Source organism: Schistocerca cancellata, chromosome 2, assembly GCF_023864275.1.
Source record: "Schistocerca cancellata isolate TAMUIC-IGC-003103 chromosome 2, iqSchCanc2.1, whole genome shotgun sequence".
In the NCBI taxonomy this organism is placed as follows: domain Eukaryota; kingdom Metazoa; phylum Arthropoda; class Insecta; order Orthoptera; family Acrididae; genus Schistocerca; species Schistocerca cancellata.
The window spans coordinates 14,838,558-14,865,140 of NC_064627.1; the positions used below are offsets into that span (position 1 = coordinate 14,838,558).

The window sequence follows — 26,583 nt, forward strand, 5'->3', positions numbered from 1 at the left end:
ACAGCAGGTCAAACCCAATACTGGGGGCCATATAATCGTTACTGGAAGGTAAAGATAGCACTGGGAGTGAAGATGGAAATCAAGACTAAAATTGTGACAGAAGTCCAGGCACGGTCTGCACAAAAATGACCTCTGGTGGAAAGTCAGAGGAGGTAAGAGACTGTGTGCCGTTTGTCACCCGGTACCACTCCGGATTGGAATAACAGAACCACATCCTTCAGCAAGGCTTTGATTACCTATCATCACGGTTAGAAACGAGCGACATAGGTAGAGATGAGTGACATCCTACCCAACTCTCCTAAAGCAGTGTTCCATTGCCCTCCCGACCACCACAACATACTAGTCCATCCCTTTTACACACCCAATCCCAACCCCTTGCCACAGGGATGATATTCTTGTGGAAAACCCAAGTACAACACCTGCCAAATCCACCCACCCAGCACTTTCTATTCTGGTCCTTTCACAGGCTCATCCCACCTCATCAGAGGCTGGGCAACCTGTGGGAGCAGCCATGTCATACCTCTGCTCTGCTCCAAACACTGCATAGCTTTCTGTATTCTTTGTTTGTCCACCATTACAAAGATCTTTGTATGACCTTGGCTGGTCAGGATGTGTAGAATGTTGAATCAGAACGCCTTTCAGGGGTCTAAATTTCCAGTTGTTATTTTATTTGAGCAACCAGTTTTGGCGCAAAATTACTCATTTTCAGGCCCCTTGACTGATGTGTAGGAACATTCCCACCTCTGGTCCAGTGAAAACACTGACCGTTTTTTTTTATTGGTATGACTATCAACCAGCTATCCACCAGGATGAATGGTTACCACCAAACAGTGCCCATGAGAAAAGTAGACCACCGGGTGGCCAACATGCAGCTGAACATAATATGCTCGATTTCAATGGCTACTTTACTACCTGGGCCACCTGTATCCTCCCCTCCACTATCAGTTTTTCTGAACTATACCGATAAAGAGTTATCCTTACTGCACATTCCCTACTACCAAACTTATCCTAGCCTCAACGTACAGAAACATACTCTCCCCACACCCTCCACTCAACAGTTTCCACCCCCTCAGTATTCCCATCTCCCACCCCCTGTGTGTGCTGCTCTATATCAATGTACCCACCTGTCTTTCCCCTTCCTCACTCCACTCTTATTCTGCTTCCTGTCACCCCCCCCCCCCCCCATCTGCCCAACACTGTGCCTGTTGGCAGTCTAGTCCCTGCACACTCCGCCAGGCAGCATTCTTCTCTCCACTCACCCATACACCTATCCCTTCACTTTCCTTGTTCCCTCCAGACTGCTGCTTCTGTTCTATGTGACAGCTGCATTACAGTCTGAGCTGCTGGAGATGGCAGTCATGAGTGTGAGAGATATGCTTGTTTGTGTGAATGAATGTGTGTGTGCTTTCTTTCTTGATGAAGGCTTTGGCTGAAAGCTAATGTGTAAATGTCTTTTCATTGTGCCTGTCTGCAACTCAATTTGTCATCTTTACAGTGAGCAGCAATCTATCTTTTCTCTATATTGTAAATGTTTTGTTTACAATTTCAATATTGCATTTGAGCTTGGTGTACCCTCTTGAAGTTTACATAATGTCTTTTCTTGAATGGTTTTACAGTAAGCTGAAAGTTGTATGAACCACAGAAATTTTTTACAAGTGGGTAGAATAATTCAGAAATCATCGAATCTCCGTGACTGACAAGCAATGTCCTGCCTGGACAGTCAAAATGTCAGCTTCCTTGCTGGAAACTTGTACTGACACCGTTCATGAAGACTAATGTGTTGCAGATGAAGATATAGCACAAACTGTTGCTGCAGATTTCATAATGTTATAAGTAATAAGTTCAATTCATAAAACAAGTGCAAGGTGGATCCCAAAATGCAACAATACAAGGAAAGATGACTCAAAGTGTCATGAAAAAGTCTGCACAACATAGGTATAGGCAAAATAAAAGTTTAAGCTGACAGTATTGTCCTGTTCTAGGAACTAAACCAGTGCTTCACATTATGCACACTCATCACTAAACCACAAAAAATCTAAGACTTATTGATTATTTCATCGGCTCAAATGATAGTTTCTTCATTAACATTTTACTGAAAACATAACTCAGAAATAAATCACTTGTAATGGATTAGCTTCTACTGTACACAAGATCATTACAGTGAAATGATTGTTCTGCTATAGATCCACTACTGCCCACAATAAAAGATCTCTCGTACCACTCCTTGACCACAGATGCCTTCCTGGTTGCCTGGAAACAGGCACGTGTCAAACTACAACCCAAGACATATGCTGCCATGGCACCATCTGATTACCACCTAATTAATATTCTTCCTCCTCAGTCCAAGGGTTTAGGTTATGTGGTTCACAACCAGCTTGTTGTTGTTGTTGTGGTCTTCAGTCCTGAGACTGGTTTGATGTAGCTCTCCATGCTACTCTATCCTGTGCAAGCTTCTTCATCTCCCAGTACTTACTGCAACCTACATCCTTCTGAATCTGCTTAGTGTATTCATCTCTTGGTCTCCCTGTTAGATTTTTACCCTCCACGCAGCCCTCCAATGCTACATTTGTTATCCCTTGATGCCTCAGAACATGTTCTACCAACCGGTCCCTTCTGCTTGTCAAGTTGTGCCACAAACTCCTCTTCTCCCAAGTTCTATTCAATACCTCCTCATTAGTTATGTGAACTACCCATCTAATGTTCAGCATTATTCTGTAGCACCACATTTCAAAAGCTTCTATTCTCTTCTTGTCCAAACAATTTATCGTCCATGTTTCACTATCATACATAGCTACAGTCCATACAAATACTTTCAGAAATGACTTCGTGACACTTAAATCTATACTCGATGTAAACAAATTTCTCTTCTTCAGAAACGCTTTCCTTGCCATTGCCAGTCTATATTTTATATCCTCTACCATCATCAGTTATTTTGCTCCCCAAATAGCAAAACTTTAAGTGTTTCATTTCCTAATCTAATTCCCTCCCAAGTTAACTCGACTACATTCCATTATCCTCGTTTTGCTTTTGTTGATGTTCATCTTATATCCTCGTTTCAAGACACTGCCCATTCCGTTCAACTGTTCTTCCAAGTCCTTTGCTGTCTCTGACAGAATTACAATGTCATTGGCGAACCACAAAGTTTTTATTTCTTCTACATGGATTCACCGAATTTTACTTTCGTTTCCTTTACTGCTTGCTCAATACACAGATTGAATAACATCAGGGAGAGGCTACAACCCTGTCTCCCTCCCTTCCCAACCACCGCTTCCCTTTCATGCCCCTCAAATCTTATAAATGTCATCTGGTTTCTGTACAAATTGGAAATAGACTTTCGCTCCTGTATTTTACCCCTGCCACCTTTAGAATTTGAAAGCTTGTCAAAAGCTTTCTCTAAGTCTACAAAAGCTAGAAACGTAGGTTTGCCTTTCCTTAATCTTTCTTCTAAGATAAGTCGTAAGATCAGTATTACCTCACGTGTTCCAATATTTCTGCAGAATCCAAAGTGATCTTCCCTGAGGTTGGCTTCTACCAGATTTTCCATTTGTCTGTAAAGAATTCGAGTTAGTATTTTGCAGCTGTGACTTATTAAACTGACAGTTCGGTAATTTTCACATCTGTCAACACCTGCTTTCTTTGGGATTGGAATCATTATATTCTTCTTGAAGTCTGAGGGTATTTTGTCTGCCTCATATATCTTGCTCACCAGATTGTAGAGTTTTGTCAGGACTGGCTCTCCCAAGGCAATCAGTAGTTCTAATGGAATGTTGTCTACTCCCGGGGCCTTGTTTCGACCCAGGTCTTTCAGTGCTCTGTCAAACTCTTCATGTAGTATCCTATCTCCCATTTCATCCTCATCTACATCCCGTTCCATTTCCATAATACTGTCCTCAGGTACATCGCCCTTGTATAGACCCTCTATATACTCCTTCCACCTTTCTTCTTTCCCTTCTTTGCTTAGATTTCTACAAGCCCTCATCGTTTTACCTACTTGATCCCCTGCTGCCTTCACTACTTCATCCCTCAGAGCTACCCATTCTTCTTCTACTGTATTTCTTTCCCCCATTCCTGTCAATTGTTCCCTTATGCTCTCCCTGACACTCTGTACAACCTCTGGTTTAGTCAGATTATCCATGTCCCATCTCCTTAAATTCCCACCTTTTTGCAGTTTCTTCAGTTTTAATCTACAGTTCATAACCAATAGATTTGGTCAGAGTCCACATCTGCCCCTGGAAATATCTTACAATTTAAAACCTGGTTCCTAAATCTCTGTCTTACCATTATATAATCTATCTGATCTTACCATTTATCTGATACCTTCTAGTATCACCAGGATTCTTCCATTTATACAACCTTCTTTTATGATTCTTGAACCAAGTGTTAGCTATCATTAAGTTATGCTCTGTGCAAAATTCTGCCAGACGGATTCCTCTTTCATTTCTTATCCCCAATCCATATTCACCTACTATGTTTCCTTCTCTCCCTTTTTCTACTCTCGAATTACAGTCACCCATGACTATTAAATTTTCGTCTCCCTTCACTACCTAAATAAATTCTTTTATCTCATCATACATTTCATCAATTTCATCATCATTTGCAGAGGTAGTTGGCATATAAACTTGTACTACTGTAGTAGGTTTCGGATTTGTGTCTATCTTGGCCACAATAATGCATTCACTATGCTGTTTGTAGTAGCTTACCCGCACTTCTATTTTTTTTTTTTTATTCATTATTAAACCTACTCCTGCATTACCCCTATTTGAATTTCTATTTATAACCCTGTACTCAGCTGACCAAAAGTCTTGTTCTTCCTGCCACCAAACGTCACTAATTCCCACTATATCTAACTTTAACCTATCCACTTCCATTTTAAAATTTTCTAACCTACCTGCCCGATTAAGGGATCTCACATTCCATACTCCGATCCATAGAACACCAGTTTTCTTTCTCCTGATGACGACATCCTCTTCAGTAGTCCCCGCCCGGAGATCTGAATGGGGGACTATTTTACCTCCGGAATATTTTACCCAAGAGGACGCCATCATCATTTAACCATACGGTATAGCTGCATGCCCTCGGGAAAAATTACGGCTGTAGTTTCCCCATGCTTTCGGCCATTTGCAGTACTAGCACAGCAAGGCTGTTTTGGTTAGTGTTACAAGGCCAGATCAGTCAATCATCCAGACAGTGGCCCCTGCAACTACTGAAAAGGCTGCTGCCCCTCTTCAGGAACCACACGTTTGTCTGGCCTCCCAACAGATACCCCTCCGTTTGGGTTGCACCTACGGTATGGCCATCTGTATCGCTGAGGCACGCAAGCCTCCCCACCGACAGAAAGGTCCATGGTTCATGGGGGTGGGGGTCAACCAGCTTACTGACTACTTTACTATGGATAACCAAACGCGCACATAACAATCACGCTTCTCTAAACACATCTGCCTCCACAGCTGAGAGGTCAGTAGGGCCGACTGCCATATGGGGGGGGGGCCTGGGTTGAGTTTCCAGTACTCCTAGGCATTTTTTCTTGATGGGATGACTGCTATGGTGAGTACTCAACAACTGAGGAGCTGAAACTTCCTGGCAGATTAAAAGTGTGTGAAAGACTGAGACTTGATCTCGGGACCTGGTGGAATTAAGACTGTGAGGACAGATAGTGAGTCTTACTTAGGTAGCTCAGTTGGTAGAGGACTTGCCTGCAAAAGGGACAGGTCCCGAGTTCGAGCCTCGGTCTGGCACACAGTTTTAATCCGCCAGGAAGTTTCATATCAGGGCACACTCTGCTGCAGAGTGAAAATCTCATTCTGGGAACTGAGGAGCTACTTGAGTGATCAGTAGTGTTTCTGAGGCCAAGAAACGTGACAATGACTGGGAGAGAAGTGTGCAGACCACAAGCTCCACCACACCACTTCCAATTAAGCCATTGGCAGAGGATGACAAGGTTGTCAGTCTCATCTGACTGGCCTGTTTAGGGCCACAATATACAACTTTTTTCTGTAAATATAACAACACAATATGTGCCTGACAGAAGTTAACCATTTGCCTGAAAATATCCGTAGGCAGGCAATATGTGCTTTTTTAGATTTTAGCATAGTCCTTGACACTTTGTCAAATTTCAGGGGATAAATTTCTCTTCAAGTGCAGTGCAATGATATCTCATATAATGAACAACTACACAACTGTATGTCACATCTGGAACCATGAAATCCAAATGGACTGAAATGTATGGGGTTCAGCAGTTATGTGTGATGCTCTTCTCACTGTATACCAACGAGGTACTATTAGTTTTGTCCCAATACAAATATTACTATTAATTAAAGTATTGTATGTATAAAACCCTCATCCAGGGTGAGAGGGGGTCTGAAGATCCTAAATCAATCAGGTTAAATAAAGAAATAAATATCGGTTCCAAGAAAGAAGAGATGTAAGAAGACAATGCCGTTGATAGCTTGAACATTTTGTGTAATCACATAATACTTGTAAAGGAGGAGAATGATGAAGATGATGATGATGATTACAATGATAATGATGCTTGGAGTGAAACCTCCCTGAAACCCACTGATCTACAACCACTAGCAAGAGTTTGACACAATGACAATATTTTCAAATGGTACAATGGTGAAAAGAAAATGCTGAATATCCTTGAATATCTAGGTGACAAATGCTACATAGTTATCGTCGTAATGACATACAATCTCTTTTGATGTTGACCACTGTTTGACTATCAGCAAACTACATTCATTCATTTATTCATCTAGTTCCTTAGATACCATCAACGAGTAAACCTTTTAGTGATGTGGGAAGAGTCAATGTATATAGTTAAAAAAGATAAACAAATCACAGAAGCTTAATCCAAAAATTGTATAGTAAATGGTAAAGTTATAACAGGACTTTCAGCCAGCAGTGGAGCACCAGAATGAAATGAGCTGACTCGGTCAGTGCTCACAAGCAGACTTCAGGGGAGCAGCTTCACAATTGACACTTTGTCGACAGACCTTATGTGTTGACACTGTGACAGCCTTCAGGAGGTTTACAGCCCCATAATGGCAATTGTGTCGTCGCTTTGGGCTGGAACATTCGATGCGACTCACGAACACTGACTTTACCTCGAAATGAATGCAGAGCAGCAGTATTTAGACACGGGCTAACCAGCTCGTCACCATCAAACAGCTGGGCAGTCGTGTGACATTGAGCCCGTGCTGCCCAGCCACATGTCAGTGATACAGCTGAATCCGCCTCTGCCAGGACATGAATTGCCACATGCCACCTAAGTATCTGGACCGCAGCACAACCCTGTATTTTTCCACCACCTGGAGAGTATGACTCGAAGCTCTGGTAATTTCTGTCCTTGCTGGGGCATTGACAGGAGACCCCTACGCCCTGAGCACTGGGGCACGATGCGGCCCAATGTCCTCATAGCTGTAACCACTGGCCTCACTTATTTCCGCTGGGAACTATGGGTATCTGGCAATGTAGCAGAGGCAGAAAGCACAGTCAGCTGCTGGAGACTGTTGCTATGGGAAACATGTAATATTCTTGATGCCACCATTGTGACTTGCTGCTCCCAATCAATGACTGTGAACAAGTTATTGTAAGCATCATCAGTCCGTTGGCTGCTCAACAAATCCTTCTTCAGCGGAGGACCCTAGCCTCACCAGGCCATCCTAGACAATCCATTAGAACTTTTTTCGTAAGGGTGTCCTCTATCTCTACCCTGTTAAGAGTACTATAAGCAACTGCAACAGTGATTCTGTTGCGTTGGCTCCAGTGAAATTTAAGCCAGTAAATTACAAAGGAAGTTGTTTCTTTCAAATAGACAGCTGATCCCCCAGTTATATTAAACAGGTGATGTTCATCTCCTTTTGGCAGCTTAACATTTATTTGATGATACTGATATAATTAAATGAAAATATTTATCTACATCTCTAAATGAAGAATACTCTGTACAATACATTACTACTACCCACACAAATTTATTGTACAGGGTTCCCCCAGGCCCAAATGCATATATATTTTATTATTTCAGCTTTACATACAAACCATATTATTCATCCATTGCCTTCCTATTGATGCAATAACAATCACCCATTTGACTCTGAAATAGCCTGAACTGTCATCAGCAAAGTCACCCTGCCAATCAGAACATGCCTCACAGTCACCAGACCTGTGAAACAGAAGGCCTTTGGGCAGAGCCTGCTGAACGGAGCTCTGTTCTTCTCTGAGTCACTGACAGCAGTAGATGCTCAATGACTTAAACCTTGAACTCTTCCTTTCCTAGATCTACATACACACTCCCAAGCATTGTAAAGCGAGTGGTCGAAGGTACCTCATACCACTTTTACGTAGTTCCTTTCCTGTTCCACTCGTAAAGAGAGGGAGGAAAAAATTACTATCTATATAACTGTGTATGAGTCCTAATTTCTCTTATCTTATCTTCGTGATTCTTATGTAAAATGTACACTGGCAGCAGTGAAACTGATACGCAGTCAGCTCAAATGCCAGTTCTCAGTTCTCAATAGTATTCCTTGAAAATAATGTTTACTTCCCTCAAGGGATTTCCATTTGAGTTCCTTTCTCTTCTGAGTGGGAACTAGAGGCTACTGGAGTTATCTTCTCTTGCTTATCTTCATTATATTATCTCTATCAGAAAATAAACTTATAGGATGTTATCTCTAACAGAAAATAAACTTATACAATTTGTTTTGCCTAACCATGGATATTTTATTTACAAGACCACACCATTCTTAAACCCTGCCAACATACCTACTCACTGAGAGGATGTAGAATCTCGTGTCAGAAGTGGGATTCCAGGTTCCATCTGTTCTTGGCTTTGAGGTGCCAAATATAATTTACTAAGCCACAAGTAGATGCAGTAAACTGCCATATGGGACTATGCAGCTCCAGGTGGTGGTGCAGCAAATGAGCCCTTCCTACCATTGTTAATCTGGCTTTCTGCCACACTCTGCCTGCTGCAGCAGCTGCACAAGGCAAATGGTGTGGGTGCAATGCCCCAGCACTGTCCCCACAGTGGGCCCCGGTCGTGACATCACCAGATTGACCGATGCCCTCTCTCTGCTGTACCGATTGTGGATCTGGGGAGATGAGGTCACTGAGAGTGCAGTCAAAGATATGATTTTTAGGTTTGATGTCTATAGTTAAAAGGAAAGTACATGACCAATTCACCGGGAGAGCTGAAGATGGGTCCAGAATTGCAAGCAAAGATGGAGCAGCACCAGATGGAAATTGAAGTCTTGCAGATGTGCATCTGGTTCACATATCTGGTAATCTGAACAGCAGCTGTTCCATCTCTCCCATGTGCAGGTCTGTCATTGCATACCATCTCCCAGTGCCCTACAAAGTTATCATGCAACAAGATAATGTGAGCTTGTACGTGGCGATGCCATCCTAACACTCCTCAATACAAAGGGTATTTGAATGTTTGCCATTTGCTTTCATTTCTGGTTTTCAGTTCAATGCCCTGTGTGCATTTTAATGTTTAAAATCATTTATATTTTTCTTCTGGTTTTCATTTATACATTCACTTATTTCTGTCCACAGTACATCACTTTTTAGTTATCTATGCTTCATAGTACTTCTAATCAGGTGCCTGCATTGTTGTCTCATTTTTGCTTTTAAGTTGGTTCCCTTTTCCCTTATAAATCAACATTCTGAGAAAGTTGCATGATGTAGACTTATGTCTCTCATTTGTTTTCTCCTCAACTATATAGGAAATATTAGCGAATACAAACTCTTCAGTAACTTGATGAAGAAAGACAATTGTAAAAATATTTGCAAGAATGAATCAGAAAGGAAATAGGTTTACATTAGAAACATGAAAATTTCATTGCATAACTCGTTTTAGTTACTACCTTCCACTGTTTAAAAAAAATCTGAAACTGCTTTTGTGCACAATCAATCATTCTGAAGTAATTAGATTTATTAGCTTTATGCACAATTAGACCTCAAGTGGTTTCCATTTCTTTACTCTGGCATGAATTCACACAGTCCTTTTAAATGGATACTAAATAATTTACATACACTTTTAGTTCTGTCAGATTTTCCTTTTTATATTTTACGAAAAAGTATTAGATTTTACTTGACTGTCACGATGAAATTCTGATCTTACTGTTCATTTCAATTTTATGATTTCCCTTTGAAAGTTTTGTTTCATTTCAGGAAAAGAAGTCAGATATTCTCACCATTCTGCAGGATAGAAACAGGGAAGTCAGGTGACGGGTAGCTCGTCAGCCACAAACGAAAGTCACTGTCTGTATTGTCAGGCACAATGACTTCATCACAAATTCTGTCTAGTTCTGGCATCCAGCTAACAGCCAAGTGACAGTTTTGCAGTACAACCCAGTTTCCTGATTTAATAGCTTTAATAATCATAGCTGCTGCACGGGGACCCTGCAACAGAAGCCCTGTGTGAAAAACACATCAAAATTTCTCTGCAAACACAAATGCACAGCTTATTTAAATATGTTAACAACAAGTCAGATGGAAGAATGTTTTGTACATATTTGTTTGGTTCCATTGCACCCAAATGGACAGCTTTTATTAATTCACTGTTAAAAATCACAGAACAAAGGTTGGTTGGTTGGTTGGGGAAGGAGACCAGACAGCGAGGTCATCGGTCTCATCGGATTAGGGAAGGACGGGGAAGGAAGTCGGCTGTGCCCTTTGAAAGGAACCATCCCGGCATTTGCCTGGAGCGATTTAGGGAAATCACGGAAAACCTAAATCAGGATGGCTGGACGCGGCATTGAACCGTCATCCTCCCGAATCACAGAACAAAGCTAAAGTTAAAAAAAAAACTGAGTGCCCCGGGTCAGCACAAGAGAGCAATCTCGCCAGCACAAGAATATTACGAGGATGTGTGTGAGTCCTTGAAAAGTCACCATCGCCACAGCAATTTGCCATCCGGTTGTAGTACAGAGCAGCCAGTAGCGCTTCACCTGGGGAACATCAATAGTATTCACTTCTTCACTCCTTGATGATTTATTTGTGGAGCTCCTGGCCATTCCATAAAAATGCATTCTGGCTTTTAGATGGTGGGAGCAGTTGGTTTGTCTGGTGGGTCACCTATCCCAAGTTGTCAAGTCCCACAAAATATCTGACTCAGTAACACTGACATTTTCTGTGTCAGAATTGATGTCTTATCTGGACAAAATAAAAAAGAAAAGGTGAATACATTTTAGGCAGTTCTGATTGGAAAAGATTATAATTTTGGGTTACTGATGTTCATTTGTAAGAGAGGACCAAATTTTTCGCCAAATAGTAGAATACCAGATCCACATTATTGAGAAACATGCTCAAACAGCAGAAAACACTTCGATTTTCCCGCTGACAAGATAGTGGTCAAAAATATCTCCAGTACCCATGAAAACTGAAATAGACATTCACATTCATCTTCAATTATCTCATTACCATAACACTGAAACGAAAATTAAAGACTTTGTGAAACAGTGAGAATAGCTTCCTGTAGAAATATACAAGTGCCATAAGTATGAACATCTTTTCAGAAAATATAATATCTATGAAGAATTATAAAGCCTGTATCATAACTTAGTTATGCCAAAACCATGGAAGATTATATTTATTTCCCTTTCACTTTTTCATTTTTTTATCTCAGCACTTTTAAGTTTCAGCTGAGTAGAATGAACGAGTTCAGATATAAGGTGAATGATTAAGTATAAGTCCTCTAATTGTAACATTATTTGCTGCAGTAGATCTACAAGCTGGATTTTAAAGTATAATACATTTCCAGGAGCAGACGTGGACTGCAGCCATAGTTTAACCATTATGAACTATCAATTAAAATTGCAAAAAGGTACAAAATTAAGGAAACAGAAGCTGGATAAATTGAAAGAACCAGAAGTTGCCGAGAGTTTCAGTCTCCGATATGTTTGGAATGGGGTATGCGTCCATTACTGTCTTATTATTGAGATATTGGTAGTCACAACAGAACCTGTATTTCTTAGTTCCCTCCATAGATTTTTTAGGCACAACGACAATGCCTGCTCCCCAGCAACTATTACTATGCTCTATAATACCTTCCAAAAGCTGCTGATCAATGAAATCCTCTACAATTGGCTGCAAATACCTCAGTATTCTGTATGGTTTATGGTAAACAAGTGCTTCATTGCCTGTTGGTATCCTATGTTGAACTAATGGAGTTGCTGATAAAGGCACTTGTGGAAAAAAACAAATCCTTAAATTCCTACAATAATTCTTCCATATGCTCTCTTTCTCCTCCTTTCAAATGCTTAATTTTGCCACGCAATGCAGTTCTATCAGTAGATAGTGGTTGATCGCTTCCCTTACCTCTCAGACACCAGTCTTCATCATCTGGCACATCCAAATTTGCTACTAAAACTCTTTTCCTCAAATTTGCGTCGACAGCACTAAAATTATCCCGTCATTCCCCTCCTGTACGCGTACAACCTTACCTTTCACAAAGAAATCCAATGTACCCAAAACTTCATTATCCTCCAATGGTTCAATAACACATACTGTACCCACAAGTAGATTTGACTCCACACTTACCCAAAGCGACTTCCTGGTGCCACCAGACACACACTCATACAAATTAAGCCTTAATGCAAATGTACGTGGTTCAATTGGTTTGTTCATTATGTTGAACGCCCCTCGCGACAGCTCTGCACTGACAACAGTTTCCCCTAGATGAAAAAACATTCCACCTAGTTCCACAGTTCATTGTCCAAGGTCAATTTTGGCTCCACAATGTCCCATGGACAGTCTATTCCTTTTCCCCTGGCTAAAAATAACTGACTCTGCCATTGTGTTGCTTTTGTTCACAGTTAGTCCCAAATCAAAACATTTAATTATAAGAATAACCTGACTCTCTACACCTCAGTATCATCATACTCAGTAACATCATAGTCAAACCAATACAAAATTAATTAAATGCCATGAAAAAAAGAAAATAATAAATCTTACTATCCCAAATACACTAAAACTTATTCTGACAAAAAAAAAAATAAAATAAATAAAAAATAAAAAAGGCCTATGCAAAACATCTAAAATGGCCTGCCATAAGCCAAAAACACACAACGGCAAGAAAACATTCAATACTCAAAAGAAAACTGGTCAAAACTCACCACATCTTGTGAATGTAATGCGGGCAGTGGGCTCGAACATCGTAACGTCGTACTAGACAGCCGACGTCCCCTATTCTGACACCAAATGTAGTGACAACTTCTGCCACCAAATGTAACAGCGACACCAAATGTAGTGGGAAGAGGTAGAAGGCACCATATTAAGACTGGTCAAAACTCACCACATCTTGTGAATGTAATGTGGGCAGTGGGCTCGAACGTCGTAACATCGTACTAGACAGCCGACGTCCGCTATTCTGACACCAAATGTAGAGACAACTTCTGCCACCAAATGTAACAGCAACACCAGATGTAGTGGGAAGAGGTAGAAGGCACCATATTAAGACTCGTCTGAGCTTTCCACGTGATTTAGTGTTTCCAACTACAGTGCCCCCATTCCTCTCGATCTGTGTCACTGGGACCCACAATGCTGAGGACACCACTTTGCCGTATGCGAAATGTCTTGGAGCGGAATGGTTGCCTCAGTGACCCAAGCACGCACTGCTGTGAGTCGGTCTTGGACGGCAGCAGAGTTGCGGCTTCGTCAGGATGCCAGCAGTTGACTCAGCGGTCTGTGACCCTACCGACTCAGCGCCACTCACTGTGAGCCGCAGGCGGCTAGGTGCGAGTTTCTCGTTGGCATGGCTAAGTTCACGGTGATAACAAGTGCCTGCAATCTGGAATCTGAATCTGTGGCCCTCGCCTCCGGATGCCTCCGGTGTCTGTCGGAAGCCAGGACAACTGCCCGCAGTAGCGAGCCACGGAGGGGCCCGCCACATGGCTCACTACAGACCTGGCGTTGGCCTCAGAGGGTCAAACCAGTGACCCGCTGTGGACTGGAACACTTGTGCCCCATCTGCTGCTGTGTGTAGCCGGTGGTGTGACACGCCCCGCCATCCAGGACAGCTGCCACACTTGAATGAATCTCGTTAGAAACCCGCACCTATTTATACGTGGCTGTGCACCTCTGTTTTGCCATACATGCCACTTCGCGTCACGCAGTCATAACACACTAGGTTGGCCAGTGGGCCCCTTCTGCCTGTGATTCGCGTCATGCAAAACCGCTACATATACTCTTTCAGAAATTTGACAACCCTGTGGCCTCTCTTCTACTTTGCAGCTGTTGGTATGCATAACTCACTGCAATCTGGCCCACACCTGGCTGTAACTTGTGCTCAGAATATTGCACAAATCTAACTTTCCCTATCATAAATGGTGGCGCCGCTACAGTATACTGTGTGCTCAATTTCAGTACATGCACATGGACCTTGTCAACCCCCACCCAGAATTGGAAGGATAAAAAAATCTGTATTCTGTAACTGATCAGGTTTCACTCTGAGTTGAAGCATTGCCAGTCAAAGATGTCACAGTGGAATGTACAGTTTGAGCTTTCACTGACACACAGATAGGATGCTCTGGCTGTCCTGAAATTATTACTACAGACTGAGGGAACTATTCGAATCCTTTCTGTCTGATGAACTCCTGCTACCTCTGCAGCATTACTCAAAACTGTACAACAGTGTACCACTTGCAGAGTAATGCCCTCGTGGAGCAATGGCACTGCACTTGTGCACCACAACAGACTGTAGCTCTTCCATGGGTATTGGTCAGCATTAGTATGGCATTTCGAAAGACCTACAGGCTTCTGTGGTGAACATTTTATATGGTTTACCCATTATGCTTACAGCAGAGTTTGTCCTACCAACACCAACGTCAGACACAGCAGACCTGCGATGTTAGCACAACAGGTGAAGTGCTATATTCAAAATTTGCATTTGCCTCCACCTACATCTCACACCACTCCAAAAACCTTCATGCGCAAAACGCTTTAAGATTGTCAGTATGTAAGGCTCAGCAAATGCAAACTGGCACGGGTTCTCTGTGATGCTATTACTTCTTTCCCTACGTCTTAGACTGGCCCTATGTTGACCACAATAAACATCCCCTTGTCAACACAACATTGGCTACTATGCAGCCCAGCATGCATCACCTTTGATGTCCCTGACTTCAATCTTGAAGAGGACAGAGTCAAAATAGTTGATGATAATTTTGTAATAGATACATGCTGTGATCCTTCCACTCAGATCACCAGCCTTCATGTCCACGTCTACTGATTACCACCACAGATTGACTACGTGTACTTATCCTCTCGCATGTCGGCAGATGGTGTGTTCACTGCCACTGCAACAGCACAGGTTCCTGGCCAGCTATTACCACACACCACACTACTGACACTGCCTCCAATGCCGCTCGATGTACTAACCGCGCAGTCATTGCCCACACACGGCCTATCCCACTTTGGCCTCCCACTCACCTGGCACTGTATCACCTCTGCACCACAGTCTCTGAGTACCAGACACTGAACAATGATCCAGTCATGCCCTGCATTGCAGCAAGCCACAACATGGCTGGTCACGCATGTCTGCCCTTGCTCTATATGACAGATACACACTGAGCATTACTATCCACAGTGCTCTCCCAGTATCAATTACCATTCTAATACCTTTTGTCTATTTTTAAAGTAAGTTTCACTATTCTTTCTGGATTTTTTTTAATATCCGAAGATTTCTTTATAAATTTCTTGCTTATAATAAAGCCACACTTAAGTTTCCTTCCTGCTCTGTCTACTTGTAATAAAACATACAATACATTCTGAGTTAAATTCAATCATCATCATCATCATCATCATCATTTAAGACTGATTATGCCTTTCAGCGTTCAGTATGGAGCATAGCCCCCCTTATACAATTCCTCCATGATCCCCTATTCAGTGCTAACATTGGTGCCTCTTCTGATGTTAAACCTATTACTTCAAAATCATTATTAACCGAATCCAGGTACCTTCTCCTCGGTCTGCCCCGACTCCTCCTACCCTCTACTGCTGAATCCATGAGTCTCTTGGGTAACCTTACTTCTCCCATGCGTGTAACATGAGCCCACCATCTAAGCCTGTTTGCCCTGACTGCTACATCTATAGAGTTCATTCCCAGTTTTTCTTTGATTTCCTCATTGTAGACACCCTCCTGCCATTGTTCCCATCTACTAGTACCTGCAATCATCCTAGCTACTTTCATATCCGTAACCTCAACCTTGTTGATAAGGTAACCTGAATCCACCCAGCTTTCGCTCCCATACAACAAAGTTGGTCGAAAGATTGAACGGTGCACAGATAACTTAGTCTTGGTACTGACTTCCTTTTTGCAGAAGAGAGTAGATCGTAGCTGAGCGCTCACTGCATTAGCTTTGCTACACCTCGCTTCCAGTTCTTTCACTATGTTGCCATCCTGTGAGAATATGCATCCTAAGTACTTGAAACCGTCCACCTGTTCTAACTTTGTTCCTCCTATTTGGCACTCAATCCGTTTATATTTCTTTCCCACTGACATTACTTTCGTTTTGGAGATGCTAATCTTCATACCATAGTCCTTACATTTCTGATCTAGCTCTGAAATATTACTTTGCAAACTTTCAATCGAATCTGCCATCACAACTAAGTCATCCGCATATGCAAGACTGCTTATTTTGTGTTCACATGTCTTAATCTCACCCAGCCAGTCTATTGTTTTCAACATATGATCCATAAATAATATAAACAACAGTGGAGACAGGTTGCAGCCTTGTCTTACCCCTGAAACTACTCTGAACCATGAACTAAACTTACCGTCAACTCTAACTGCTGCCTGACTATCCATGTAAAGAACTTTAATTGCTTGCAAAAGTTTGCCTCCTATTCCATAATCTTGTAGAACAGACAATAACTTCCTCCTAGGAACCCGGTCATATGCCTTTTCTAGATCTATAAAGCATAGATACAGTTCCCTGTTCCACTTATAACACTTCTCCATTATTTGCCGTAAGCTGAAGATCTGGTCCTGACAACCTCTAAGAGGCCTAAACCCACACTGATTTTCATCCAATTGGTCCTCAACTAATACTCGCACTTTCCTTTCAACAATACCTGAGAAGATTTTACCCACAATGCTGATTAAAGAGATACCTCTGTAGTTGTTACAATCTTTTCTGTTTCCATGTTTAAAGATTAGTGTGATTACTGCTTTTGTCCAGTCTGATGGAACCTGTCCCGACTCCCAGGCCATTTCAATTATCCTGTGTAGCCATTTAAGACCTGACATTCCACTGTATTTGATGAGTTCCGACTTAATTTCATCCACACCAGCCGCTTTATTGCACTGCAATCTATTGACCATTTTCTCCACTTCCTCGAATGTGATCCTATTTCCATCATCATTCCTATCCCATTCTACCTCGAAATCTGAAACATTACTGATCGCATTTTCACCTACATTGAGCAACTCTTCAAAATATTCCCTCCATCTGCCCAAGGCATCCACAGGATTCACCAGCAGTTTTCCTGACCTGTCCAAAATACTTGTCATTTCCTTCTTACCTCCCTTTCGAAGACTGCTAATTACACTCCAGAATGGTTTTCCAGCAGCTTGACCCATAGTCTCCAACCTGTTTCCAAAGTCTTCCCAAGATTTCTTCTTGGATGCTGCAATTATCTGTTTGGCTTTGTTTCTTTCTTCAACATAACTTTCTCTGTCTACCAGGGTTCTAGTATGTAGCCATTTTTGATACACCTTCTTTTTGCTTTTACAGGCTGCCTTGACTGTATCATTCCACCAAGCTCTTTGCTTCATCCTACTTTTACACACTACTGTTCCAAGACATTCTTTAGCCACTTCTAGTACTGCGTCCCTGTACCTTGTCCATTCCTTTTCCAATGACTGTAATTGACTACATTCAACTAACTGGTACCTTTCTGAAATCGCTGTTATGTACTTGTGCCTGATTTCCTTATCCTGAGGTTTCTCCACTCTTATCCTCCTACATATGGACCTGACCTCCTGCACTTTTGGCCTCACAATCCCAATTTCACTGCAGATTAAATAATGATCAGTGTCATCAAAGAATCCCCTGAATACACGTGTGTCCCTCACAGCCTCCCTGAATTCCTGATCTGTTATTATATAGTCAATGACAGATCTGGTTCCCCTGCCTTCCCAAGTATACCGGTGAATGTTCTTATGTTTAAAAAAGGAGTTTGTGATTACTAAGCCCATACTGGCACAGAAATCCAAGAGTTGTTTCCCGTTCCTGTTGGCCTCCATATCCTCTCCAAATTTACCCATAACCTTTTCATACCCTTCTGTTCGATTTCCAATCCTGGCGTTAAAATCACCCATGAGCAGAACACTGTCCTTGTCCTTTACTCTAACAATTACATCACTGAGTGCCTCATAAAAACTATCCATCTTATCTTGATCTGTCCCTTCACAATGCGAATATACTGACACAATCCCAATTTTCTTGCTAGACACTGTCAAATCTATCCACATCAGTCGTTCGTTTACATACCTTATTGCAACTACGCTGGGTTCCATTTCTTTCCTGATGTAAAGCCCTACACCCCATTGTGCTATTCCTGCTTTGACTCCAGACAGGTAGACCTTGTATTCTCCCACTTCCTCTTCTTTCTCACCCCTTCCCGAATGTCACTAAAGCTAAAACGTCCAGCCCCATCTTACTTGCAGCCTCTGCCAGCTCTACCTTCTTCCCAGAGTATCCCCCATTGATATTAATAGCTCCCCATCTCATTACCATTTGTTTGCCAAGTCGTATCTAAGGAGTCCCTGGTTTGTCAGTTAGAGGTGGGACTCCGTCACCTTCAAAGGTCCAAGGCATTTTGCTCTGATTGTTGCCAGCATCATATTTAAAGTACCAGGGAAGCAGGTTGCTAGCCTTACTTGCCCCGAGTCCCACTGGGTTTTACCCCTAACGCCTGAGGGACTAACCAGTGGATTTGGTAGTCTTTGCCGTATGAGCACAAAGGTGACCACGACTCAGAATATGTCCGAGATGCCCAGCCTTATTCCAAAGTAACTGGTATCCCGACTGTCAGGACCACTTACTTGGCCACTCATACGTTGCCCATGGTTCATGAACTAGGACATGACTACAGGAAACCACACCATGAACCATTAAATTCAATTTGGTCTTAAATTTTTTCACACTTCTGATATCTCTATTAAATATCTACTGATCTACAGTAACCCATATTTTGATCATAAAGTTTGAAAATTTATTGGCCCTAAATGAAAAGTAGTAGAAGCAGTTGGGTTACCATTGCCTGCATAAAATTACTTCGTGTAGGAAAGTTCAGGCACACAAACAGCTGGGCATGAAACCCCCTCAGTCCACTCCTCCAAATATTCTTTAATACGAGTGTGATTCTCAATGTGTAGTGATCTGAGAATTTCCATGTAAATTCTGGAAACATGCGACCTTATGCCACTTCAAACATGCAATGTTCCCAAGATAAGTGTGAGAGAGAGTCTATTTACTGTGCAACACACGTCTGTGTGTGCAGGATGGACGTCAGTCACGGGTGGACAGGAGCTGCGTCAGATGAAAGCGACGCCGGCAAGTGTTTGCCACTAGTGCCATAGAACCTGTATGGAAAGTACGAGGAGAAATTATGTGTTATTCCTTGGTGGTCAAATAGTTGTAATTGTTATAGACAATTGAATCCTGATTTGTCTAGAGACTCTTACTTAATCTTGGTGTTAGACTTGCTAGAAGCAAGTCCTGTATTTGAATTTCTGGTGGTTATTAAACTCACCACATTGTAATTATATTTAGTACTATCTAACAATGTAGTTGACTTGCAAGAGTTTGTATGCTTATGTGAAACTTGTGGAAATGAAAATATATTTGAATTGAACTGAAAGTATTATGAGGGTACCAAGTTATTTTAAGAGAGAGAGAGAGAGAGAGAGAGAGAGAGAGAGAGAGAGAGAGAGTCTTTTATAATCCCTCTAACCAGCATTATTTCATCAGAGAACAAGTTGTGGAGATCAACGCAGTCACAGACCCAGAGAAGAGGATCGGCTAAACATTTCAAGTAAGTCAACTGTAGTAAGAGAAGTGTGAAGTTCGCAGTCCAGTTTTGCACCGCTTCTCTTCTCTTCTCTTCTCTTCTCTTCTCTTCTCTTCTCTTCTCTTCTCTTCTCTTCTCTTCTCTTCTCTTCTCTTCTCTTGTTGCCGAATCCATTAGAATGTGGCGACCAACATGATCAGGACTTGAAGAAAGAGGAATTTTGAAAGGAAATCAAGATAAGAAGATATTGCGAGTTGCCATAGCAACAAGACAGGAAAATTGTTTCACAGAGTTGGATTTTGCATAAACAGTAAAAAGGGGTGAAAATTAATAAATAACATAGAGGATGAGACGTACAGAAAATCTTAACAGTTTAGACTAAGAAGAGTTATGATGAGATCTATTTGATGACAAAAATCCAGTGTGGAGGGTAAGTATCCCTACACACATTGTGGGGGTGTGAACGCCGTAACCAGCAAGCAATGCGAATGGAGCCAGCTGCTCCTCATTGGTGCTGCCTACTAATCCGTTTGCCAGCATCGACGCTGACACCGACCTCCGACGCTGCCAGCACCCGTGCTGTTCACTGGCGCTGATTGCACACCAGCTCACCGATGCAGCCTAAAACTCTACGCCTGGTGAGCGAAAGACAATAATTATTTGAGTGTAAAGTTACGAAACTATTCAACAATAGACTGTTAGTATAATTATTATACCCAGAGGTGACTTTTTTTTTTTTTAATGATCACTAGATCTAAAAGTAAGGAGGATTTGGATAACTCAAAAAATTGGGGAAATATCTGAACCAGCCATGGCCATGACAGTGAGTAGGGGAATGCCAGACTGGTCTGAAGTAGTGAATTTAATCAAAGCTCAAAATGCCCAAATTAATACTTTAAGTCTCAAGTTAGACTCAGTGATACTCAGTTGAATGCTAAATTAGATGACCAGAGGGCAGATTCAACCACTGTCAGTGTAGATTTAAAAAAAATGAATTAAGTAATTCCTTGACTATCCAGATGAATCAAATGTTTACTGACCATAGTCAAAAGCAGAATGACCAATTTCAGAAGTTGACCCAGAAGTTTGAATTTGTTATTGAAGACAAATGTAATAATGTAGAAGCTGAACTTGGTGGTAAGTTAGGATCATTTAAAAGTGTATGCAATGTTACATTTGATGCTGTAAAACAAAGACGACACACACTTTAAACGAAAGTGTTGAGAAGCAGGACAAACTAATTCCTCTAGTCCAATCGCAAATTGGAGGCGTTAACAGGCAAGTTGATAATGTGGAAAGAAATTTTTAAGAGAAACTAACTGCTTCAGATGTAATAAATATCAGTAATCTGGAGGATTACAACGTTTCGCAAACTTTATCTTCAGAACTTAAGGATACTAAGAGAGGGATAGATAATTTATGGAAAGAATTCAAACATATGCAGGACAAAGTAGATAATAGAGTGACATCTCCCAATTAAGTGTTAACTAGTGAGGTAATGACAGATTTACAATGGGGAGTAAATTCTACAATATCCAGACAGTTTCCAAATTTTAAGTCAGACGGGGAGGTACATATTCTCATACGGGTTAACCAAGCCTTGCCGAAAAACTGGACAGATTCAAAAAAGATTGAATTTGTGGTAGAGTACCTTTGAGGAGAAGCTTCAGAGTGGGGCACAGTGAACATTGAGAAATTTTTTCCTTGGGCAGACTTCCAGAAGAAGTTTAAGGAGTGGTATTGGTCAGCAAGCGCCCAGGAAAAATTAATATCTCATTTGTGAGACCTTAAGTACTATAACAGTACATGGGGTACAATGAGAAAGTATTTCGACTGGCATTTAACACGTGCAAAGTACTCAGATAAGCCCATGTAGGAAGAAGGGTTAGTTCAAATTTTAATAAGACGTTTAGCCATTTATGCCAGAAAAGATATATTGTGTAGTGGGTGGGAAACCGTAGAAGAACTGTTGTCTTTTGTGGATGCACTTGACGCCTTGAACAAGGACCGTAACGAGAGCATACACCAAAATGAAAATCACACTTATAAAAGGAATAGTAATAATAATTTTAGAAAACATTAGGCTAGTTTTGCTAGAGTACATCAATGTACTAGGACCAACGGTAACGATAATTACCAAAATAAGCATCCAACTTTGAATATAGGCCCAGTGATGTCACAAGAATTTGTACAAGCAGTAATAAGAGTACAAAGTGGTAATGTAATACCCTGGTTCAGTAACTGACCAGTGATTACTGTTAATGAGGAAAACGTAGTGCAATCTGGATCCAGGGCCAGCACCCAGGTTGTAGAAATACATTAGGAGGCCTAGTCCATAATAAGTATGTTAATTTCAAGCATAAAATACCAACCAAAGAATGGTTGTTACTGGAAGAACTGAGCTTAACTACCTTTAATCCACAACCAATAATCATAGGAAAACTAGAGGATTTTGAAGTTAACATATTTATAGATTCCGGGAGTGAAGTGTCACTTATTTCTAGTGCTTTATTTAGCACATTACAAACTAAACATCTCTTACTGCTATTACCAGTATTGGGAGTGTACATAGTTGGTATTACTGGAACGAAGAGCAAAGTTGTAAAACACGAGACCCAGGTGAACTGCAATATTGGGAATATCCCATTTCATGACACTGTTAGTAATAGAAAATATCAATAGTGATGTGTTGTTTGGCCTAGATTGGCCATCAGAAGCCACAGAAAAAGAACTTTTAGCAGTAGTATGGAGTATCAAAAAATTCCAAACACTAGTATGGGGGACAGAAATCCATGTATATACGGATCATCAAGCTCTATCTTTTCTAATGAGTGGTCGATTATTACATAGTAGATTAATGCAGTGGATGTTGTTCCTACAGGAATATGACATTAAAATACAGTATGTAAAAGGTTCTGAAAATATTGTACCTGAAACTTTGTCTAGATTGCCCGTGGACATGAAAGAGTTAAAAAGTATGGAAGGACATGATGTAATTTTTGCGATTAATTTTATGACAGTAGAACATCTGCACAACAGGGTACAAGAAATGGCTCAAAGATTAATTGAAAACATCCATCATGATTCCTACTTTACTGAAATATATGCTATGTATAACAAGAATTCCTTATGGCCTAATCAAGAAGGGAGGTGGAAAATTATAGGGCATCATCTATTTCTGAGATGCAGAATAACATCTCGACGATGGCATTTATGCATCCTGACATTGATGGAGGATGAGATTGTGTGGTATGTTGATACTGGATGTGGATACTTCGGAATAAAGAAATGTATAGCTCACATGAATAAATTCTATTATTTTAAGAAACTAGGACATAATGTAGCATCTTTAATTAGAGCTTATGAAACCTGTCAGAAGGTAAACGAGAGTAACACTCATGTTAAGTACAAAATATATCCAATTGTTCCTAATGCATTACATGATCTTACAGCAGCAGATTTCTTTGGACCAATTCTGGAAGGGAAGGGAGGAGTATCGTATATTTTTGTTCTCATAGAGTGTTGGTCAAAGTATGTTAAGTTGTATCCTATTAAGAAAGCAAATACACCATCCGTGATTCACTGTCTGCAACAATAGTGTCTCGAGGTAGGCAAACTAGAATGATTTATTACAGACAATGGACCACAGTTTGTCAGTAATGAATTTAAAGAATTTTTAGCGTGGGAAGATGTTTGTCAAGTATTAATCTCTGACTATAATACATCTTCCAATCTGTGAGATAGGATTATGAAAGAAATTGGGAAATTATGCCACACCTATTGCCATGAAAAAAATATGTCATGGGCATCGAAAGTTAAAGACTTCGAGCTTATTTTAAATGAATTCCCACATTTATCAACTGGATTAATAGGCAAACCCTTAGTGGGGGAATCCCTTATTAAATGTTTTACTTGGCCAGAGCAACCTACTGTGGATTACAAACTTAATCAGACAATAGTTTCTAAGAACTTGGTTGAAAAGGCACAACAACGAGTAACAAGACATATTGAGAAAGCTATTGAACCTCAATACAAGGTCGATGACCTGGTTCTAGTAAAACAGCATCTTCAGAGCTCTGCCCTGAAGAGGGAGAGACAAATTTTTCCTAAAGTATGAAGGACCTTACTGAGTATATATCCCAAAGCCTTAGTTTTAGTAGATCCTATTCCAGGATCAGAAAAAGGAAAATACAATGTAAAAGACATAAAGTTGTATATCTCTCAGAGACGTTAACGTTTTGTGTTAATGGGCGGAGTGACAACCGTCAGATCCCTAGTTGTTTTAGTGTTTCTTCTGCAATAAAATTTTACTGCACCGAATTCCCCCAACTTCTTACACTATCCCCCTACATCTTACACTATTCCGCTACTTCTTATACTATCCTATTATCCACCATTAGAGAAACATACCAGTGTGGAATTGTGATAACATTCCCCAAAACTGCTCCTGGTATGTGAAGAAGTCATCCTTGGTTGTTGGAGGAGGATTGTGCACACTAAGTATTTGGAAGAAGTCGTCCTCGGTTGTTGGAGGATTATGCCTGTTAGGAAATTTTATGGCATTGACCCCAGTTATTCCAGGGGCACCCCTGCCTGTCTTCATGACTCGTCTCACATTGTCTCAACTTATTTTGACTTGCTTGGCAGCATCAAGTGATAAAGATTAAATCTGCATAGCCAGCCATTCTCTCCATGGTCTCGACTGTAATGTCAACAGCAGCCGACGTGGGCTCCATGTATAGTTAGGTCTTATTTTTGCCTAGCCAGCCAGTCTCTCCTGCCATCCATGTATAGTTAGGTCTTATTTTTGCCTAACCTATTCTTTGAAAGTAATCTCTTATACAGTTTGTCTATGCAAACCTGGATGCAGAGCTCTTAATAAACTGCAAAGGATATTAGATTAATAGAAGGGATGATATTGTATGAGTAATTACATAATTGTGATAACATGATACATAATTTTATGCTTAGTGCAGTATCTTTTTTACCTTTTATAAAATGTGATGTAAATGGGAGGGTTTGTATCAATTTTGAAAGGGGTGAGTAGTGTAAGTAATAGCAAGATTTACACCAACAAATAAATCATGACTAACACTAAACACACATCACACCTTCCAGACAACCTTTGCAGACAAGTGTGACTGATTCTTCACCATTTGCCGCTCCAAAGGTGTTGCTAATATTTTTCTTTGGGGACTTCAAGTGTGAAGGTGAAAATGTCCATTCTGTAGGAAATGATTTAACACCATACCTCCTCCGGCTTCTCACTCAAGTACTGGCGAGGTAGAGGTCCTAGGGAAGGGGGGTGTGAAGGGTTTCCTGTCTTTGGGGGCTATCTTCTTTCTCTTCTTCGATCTTAGCAACCATTTCTTGTTTTTCCTTTCTTACTTCTCATTTGAGTATCTGTCTATCTTTCCCTCTTTAGATATTCATCTAATTCTATCGCTGAAGTCCTCCTTATTTTCCATGGTTTCCAATAACCTTCAACTTATTTCATATAAGTAGGCTGAAGAATCGCGATACACAGACACACTTAAGCACACACACAATGAAACGTGAAGATGCAAACAATGAAAGGACAGAGTATTATGGGGAAAGAGGTATGTGAACATAGTGAAATATGCACACATTGTTGTTTATTGTGACGGTTCTACATCACACACATCTGTATATAAATATATAAGAACAATGATCATTCCAAACTGTACTGGAGTGGGAATAACAGGTCTGGAAGAAATGGTGTGGCAGTGATGGTGAATAAGAATGTACAAAGCTGTATTGAAAATGTGAGATATATATCAGACAGCATCATAATCTTAAACCTGAGATTCCAAAAAGAAACACTAAAAGTAATCCAGATTTATGCACCTCAAGTGGGATGTAGCAAAGAAGAGAAGATGGACTTTGAAAATGTGTTAGAAAACCATATAGAGAGTGCTAATATAGTGATGGGAGATTTTAATGCACAGGTAGGCAAAGACAGAAAGGGATTTGAGCAAGTATTGGGATGTTTTGGATATGGAGGTAGAAATGAAGAAGGGGAAAGACTCCTGGATTTGTGCCAGAGAAATGGAATGAAAATAGCAAACAGCTGGTTTATGAAGAGAGAAAGTCATGTTATCACCAGATACAGTTGGGATGGAAGAACGAAGAGTGTAATTGATTATATTCTAGTAGATAGGGAATGGGGAGAGAAAGTAACAAATGTGAAGGTAATTCCAAGTGTGAGTGCTGATGGAGACCATAGATTACTGGTGGGACAATGGAAAATGAATCAGTGTGTGAAAAATAGAAAACAGAAGAAAGTGACGAGGATACGGGATTGGAAATTGAAGGAGAGTGAATGTGCTGAGAAGTACAGAGAATTAATAACACAAAAATTTCCAAAAGAAGTTTTCTGCGATGTAGAAAAAGAATGGAGTTTATTCAAAGACACTTTAGTCGAAGCAGCACAAAAAGTATGTGGCAGAACATCTGGAAAGGAAAAAATAAGACAGACAAGTTGGTGGGATGATACCACAATCCAAGCAGTTAAAAGAAAAAATGGAGCATGGAGAAAATGGTGGA

General features: G+C 40.9%; 1 protein-coding gene across 1 annotated transcript in view; it reads right to left on the reverse strand.

Annotated features, from left to right (window-relative positions):
* The window catches only part of LOC126163202 (dynein axonemal heavy chain 3), a 1,221,238-nt gene that overhangs the window by 149,506 nt on the left and 1,045,149 nt on the right, over positions 1-26,583 (reverse strand). Inside the window, exon 57 of the mRNA XM_049920156.1 lies at positions 10,197-10,404. Coding sequence (XP_049776113.1) covers positions 10,197-10,404 — 208 coding nt within the window. The remainder of the gene's footprint in view (positions 1-10,196; positions 10,405-26,583) is intronic.